General features: G+C 34.2%; 1 protein-coding gene across 1 annotated transcript; it reads left to right on the forward strand.

Moving 5' to 3' along the window:
- The first annotated feature begins 3202 nt into the window (after positions 1 to 3202).
- LOC131033882 (zinc finger A20 and AN1 domain-containing stress-associated protein 7-like) lies at positions 3203 to 3634 on the forward strand. Its single transcript, XM_059220525.1, has 3 exons — positions 3203 to 3365; positions 3475 to 3481; positions 3529 to 3634. Exons 1-3 carry the CDS (start codon positions 3203 to 3205, stop codon positions 3632 to 3634), a joined length of 276 nt encoding a protein of 91 aa, XP_059076508.1.
- The last annotated feature ends 2453 nt before the right edge of the window (positions 3635 to 6087 follow it).

A 6087-nucleotide genomic window follows, 5' to 3' on the forward strand; every position in this document is an offset into this window, starting at 1 on the left:
CCACTACTTTTGCACATATGTTGGTCAATAGTCCAATTTGGAGAGTCAACAAATGGCTGCATACCAAGCTGTGAGTCACAGACAGGGGAATAACTTGTAGGCTACATATTGAACAAAGATTGTTGATGCACTGAAGACATACCATCATGCCACCATGTAGTATCCAAACCCGCTGAAGTGTTATGAACAGCAGAATTATTTCGAACAGAATAATTATTTCGACTCGAATTGCCATTATTACATAAATCTAGCAAATGTATGTATTCATTTTTTGAATTGTCATGTTTCTCCAAGCTTGGAAATACTGTCTCATTAAAGACAACATCTCTGCTACAAATTATTTTCTTTCCAACGGGATCCCAAAGTTTGAAACCAAATTGATCTTTGCCATAGCCTACAAAGATGCCTCGCTGTGATTTAAAATCCAGCTTTGTCCTTTTTTCTTTAGGGACATGAACATAGGCTTCACATCCAAAAACTTGGATATGTGAATATGAAATCCATTTTCCTAACCATTCCTCTTCTGGAATACCAAAATTCAACTGTGATGAAGGACTCCAGTTGATTAGATACACAGTTGTATTACAAGCCTCGGCCCAAAACTCCTTGCTTAAACCAACATTTGAGAGCATGCACCGTGCTTTCTCAAGGATAGTTCGGTTGAGCCTTTCCGCTGCCCCATTCTCTTGAGGGGTGAACGGAACAATTTTAATTCTTCTAATGCCATGATCTGCACAAAGGTTATCAAACTCCAAGGAACAAAATTCACCTCTATTATCCGTTTTTAAACACTTTATTTTGTGACCACTTTGGTTTTCAACAAGTGCTTTGAAAATTTTGAATTTTGAAAACACTTCAGATTTACAGGACATCATATAAATCCAAACTTTTCTAGTACAATCATCTAGGAAAGTAACAAAATAGTTTGCGCCTCCATAAGAGGTCACCTCCGTAGGTCCGAAGACATCCGCGTGCACCAATTCTAGCGGTGTTGTCTTCATGTTGTGTCCATTCTTCAAGAAGCTAACCTGTCTTTGCTTCCCATGAAGACAATGTTCACAAAACTCTAAATTTTCTGATTGTAGACCTGGAAGTTGGTCATGGTTGAGCATCACCTCAAGGCCTTTCTTGCTCATGTGACCTAACTGTTGAATGTGACCTAACTGTTGATGCCAAAGGGCTACATTGCTTCCCACAAGTGTCATAGTAGCTCCCACCTCATCAATGGTTTTCACAATGTAGAGATTACCCATCTTGTCTCCTTTTGCAATAGTTAAGGAACCCATGGCTATTTTCCATGTGTCCGTGAGTTTGGTTTTAAAGCCTTGTGTATATAATTGGCTGACTGAAATCAGATTTCTCTTTAATTGAGGAACATGTCTAACATCTTTGAGCAATAATTTGGCTCCTCCATCTAGATGCAAGACAACATCACCTTTCCCAATGATTTTACAAGCTTTGTTGTCACCCAAGTATACTTCTCCAAAATCACCTTCTTGATAATTTGTGAATGCATCCGTGAGAGAGGAAGCATGAAAAGAGGCACCGAAATCAATTACCCATGAGTTAGATTTTGTATCAGTTGTAGCTAGTACTAGAATCCCATCATCTTTATCATGGACTATGCATGCTTCACTGTCCAATACTTTGTCTTGTGCCTTCTTGTACTTTCTACAATCTTTCTTGACATGACCAACCTTCCCACAAAACCAACAACCACCTTCTCTTCCTCTAGACTGCGATCTTCTAGCTGATTTAGACCTCCGATAGTTATTATTTCTGCCTCTATATTGGATTCTTCCTCTATTTTCGGTGCTCACCATTGTGAGAGCATCACTAGATGAGGGCTCATCATTCTTCCTCCTTAAATCTTCGGAGAGAAGAGTGGCTGAAACTTCATCAAAGGCCAACTTCTTGGAGCTTGATGTCGTAGTGCTTATGGCTGTCACAACTCCATCCCAGCTGTTTGGTAGAGAGCATAAGAGAAGAACAACTTTATTTTCATTGTCTTGAGTCATTCCAACCGAATTCGCTTGGTTGATCAAAGTGTTGAATTCATTAATATGGTTCGCCATTGTGCAACCTTCCTTCATCTTGAGTTTATAAAGTTTCTTCATGATGAAGACTTTATTTGCAGCAGACGCCATAGCATATATTTTTATCAGTTTATCCCAAACTTCTTTTGTAGTATTCTCCTCTACAACATTGAACAAAACATTTTCATTCAGCAAAAGAAAAATTGTTGCCTTGGCTTTTTCATCAAGAATCTCCCAATCTTCGTCTTTCATGGTAGAAGGCTTCTTTGGTTTTCCTTCGAGCGCAAGTTTAAGGTCTTGCTTGATCAGCAAAGATTGCATCTGAATCTTCCATATCCCAAAATTCTTTCCAGAAAATTTCTGCACCTTCAAATCCTCCATCTTCAAGAAATTCAATTACCAAATTTCCAAACAGCTGTGCACCCAGCTCTGATACCAATTGTACAAGATAGAAGATAAACAAATACAGTTTGCAGAAATAAAATGGATGAAAAACAGAGCACAAAGACTAAACACCAGATTTTACCGTGGTTCGGCAAACTTAGCCTACATCCACACTGAGAGCAGAGGTCTTTTATTATATCAACAAATTACCTATTACAACGATACAACAGCAGCTTTAAATAAGCTTCCAACTACACCGGAAACTGAAGAGACACAGTTTTGGAGGGAAGGCAATGATGTCTGTTGGTCTTCATCTTAACACTGGTCACTCTGCTTTGCGTATAAAATTTAGCCTTGTTAATGGAAGCCATGATGAGTTTATTACACTCAGGTTCCATCTAGGTAGCCATAAATCAGGCCTGGTTTAGCATTGGATTTCCATCCACCCTTGACTCATCCTTTATGATATGGTATGCCACATCGTTAAGGATGGATCTTTCATGCTATCAGAACCTACTGATCTATTTGTTGAAAGAGATCTGTTAATTTTCTAGTATTATGATTACTTCTTCATGATGAATTTCTTCGGGCAAATTAAATAATTAAAAACAAATACGAGCCATTGATTTTCGCTTGATAGGAAGAAGAGTAAGATAAACGACGTGTTTGTTGGTTCGTGCTCCATTGCAAGGCGTTCAAAAGATATAAGAATAGAAACCCGAATTGAATAAAGAAATCACCTTTAACTATTTCATTCGAATTGCATTGGCATAGACTTGGAGATGTCAGAAGAGAATAACCTTTGCATTAATAAATGTGGGTTTTTCGGTACTGCTGAGAATATGAATATGTGTTCTTTCTGTTACAAAAAATATATGGAGAAACAATCGTTAGCTGAAAAGGTGGCAAAGAAAGCGAAGGGGAAAGAAGAGAGCGAAGCAGCAGGTAAAAAAGCATAAGAAAGTGAGAAAGGAGGATATATAGAGAAAGAAGAAGGAAAAATGGAGAAAGAGGTAACAGAGTGCAGATGTTTCAACTGCAATAAGCGTTGCAGAATGGGTGTGAGTTTTAAGTGTAGATGTGATCATGTATTTTGTAGCAAGCACAGATATCCCGAGGAACATAATTGTTCTTTTGATCACAAGAGATTTGGGCGTCAAAGTCTTGCAAAAAATAATCCCCTAATCAAGGGATCCAAGATTGACAAACTATAATTTAATACATGATGTTAGAATAGACTGTTATGATCTATATGTGTGCTTTTTGTCTTATATAAATTGAATTGAATGAAATAGTGCATTAGTTAGGGGTATGGGTTGTTATAATTGAAAGAATGTAATTTAAAAGTTTAAGTTAATGTAGTGAAATTTACAATTAGAATGTAAGCAATCAAGGATCGACTAATTGGAGAGGGTGTCTCTTCTTCATTTTAGGTTCTATAGGATGTTACTTGAAATTTAAAGAATAAAATTAAAGAGACTAAGGAAGTTCTTAGCATTAACTTTCATAGGTGGTAAGATTTTAAAGCAAGGGGTTATGCATAGTTAGTAAGACAGTTAGAATCAAAACTAATGTAAGAGAATTAAGTTTTTGGATTGATTTAGTGTGGTGGAGGAATGTATATGTCATAAATATCAAAGACCAAGTATATTTAAATATTTCATGAATGAGCAAATGTATATGCTTTATATTAAAGTGGAAAATACCCTCAAGAAAGCTTTGAGAAAGTTTTACAATTTGTTAGAAGATTGGCTAGTCCCATATAACAATCACACTAGAAAATGTATCATCAAATATAGATGTAAATCCTCAAAATTTTCATTACAAACCCATGAAGACCTTCAAGTTAGTGAAAGGCTATGTATGCAAACAACTTCTTAGAAATAATAATACTTAAAATTGTATGGAAATAAATCTCAAGTTGATGCCTTATTCTACTTAGAATAGAGGAAACAAGAGCTTTGTAACAATACTAATTGGACAAGTCTTAACTTCATTAAGAGAAACTTTATTTATAGCTCATTTATCTTACCTTGGAGTTCTTTAAAACTTTAACATGTGATAATATTGTGCACCTAGCCATCACATATCATTTAGATTTGTTCCCAAATCATAGTAACAACCACCTTGTTTAGACATTAAATTCCTTGAAAGATAAATGACAGACAATTAATTAGCAATACTTTACAAGAATTTAAAATATTAGACTTACTTTAGGTTTGCATGATGTCACATATCACCAATACAAAAGAACATGTTCTAATGGTAATTTTCTCCTAGGTTTAGAGGAAATCCAGTTTTAGATCTACAATTGATCATGTCTACAATAAATATGAATCCTAATGGCTTAGAATGTCACATAAGTACTTGCAAGTAGCTTTAAAAATATCTCCAATCATGTTGATAGCCTTTCTAAATGATATTAGATTCATTACATGTTAGAAATTTATTTCTCCATCTACCTCCTTAAGTCAATACCTAAAACAAAAATGGCTTTATAGATCTGTACCATATTGCTTTAATGACTTTATTTTTGTCATAGAAATCCTCATTAAGTAGGCGCACAATGCTGTATAATTACTTAGTCAAATTAGGTTTGTGTTATAGTATCAACCTCCAACTTCCAACTGCCACTATATTACTTCCCTCCTTGTTATGGTCTTCTTCACTTGAAAATATATAAATTAAGATAAAGTAAACAATGAAATTATATTGAAAATTTTATGCATATGAGATCATAATCATGAAAAATAAAATGAAAATAGAAATAATTACCAAAGAGGATACAAAATATATATTTTTTAAAGGTTTGTTAACAACCTCATGGGAATTTGGGTGCTTAAAACCTCCATAACATCCAATACGCTTGTCGAATAAACAATAACTTCTTGTTGGTAAATAATTAATTATCATAGCAATAAAATCCTAATGGTAAAAAATAATCACTATGGATGGTGAATCCCTCATCCATTATGAGTGATTTACATATAATATTAGAATTAATTAAATACACATGATTTACAAGGTTGATGACACCTTGGTTCTAATATTATCCCACTTGACATCATACATTATAAATACATCCATAGGAAAACATAAATGAACTAATTACAAGGCCCATGGACTTCTTGTACCATGTAAATTTTTATATGATTAGACCTGTTTGCTAAATGAATCAATAACATTCTCTTAAGTTTTTTATCTTCTTTAGCTCTATTTGTCTATTAATAACTATTTAAAGAACAAAATTGTATTATCCATTGGTAGTTATTGTTGTAAAGATTAAGAGCGCATCATGAAGTTGTAAACTTCAAGGGATCAACAAAGAAATAAACCAATCATAAGAGAATGTTGCAAGATGAACAAGAATGAACCAATAAAAATTGAATTGAAATGATTGAGATGAAATTGATATGATACAATGGAGGTAGAAATGCAACCACCTTGTTACAAATATTAAGTGTATGATGCATTTTTATTTAATATTAAATAATGAGCTATGACTCATATCTATCTAGAATTGCAGTTAGGATAACTAATATATGAACAATATTAAATAAAATTTACATGTGACATCTAAGCTATCCTAAGTAATTTTAACAATGTGAATAGGTCCTAACTATGAACTAGTTAGGATATAACCTTATTCACACCAACACACTCCCTT

Source organism: Cryptomeria japonica, chromosome 5, assembly GCF_030272615.1.
Source record: "Cryptomeria japonica chromosome 5, Sugi_1.0, whole genome shotgun sequence".
NCBI classification, from domain to species: domain Eukaryota; kingdom Viridiplantae; phylum Streptophyta; class Pinopsida; order Cupressales; family Cupressaceae; genus Cryptomeria; species Cryptomeria japonica.

What these genes read in the sequence shown, in the direction of transcription:
- LOC131033882 (XM_059220525.1), top strand. Translation starts at nt 3,203, where the DNA reads ATGTCAGAAGAGAATAACCTTTGCATTAATAAATGTGGGTTTTTCGGT.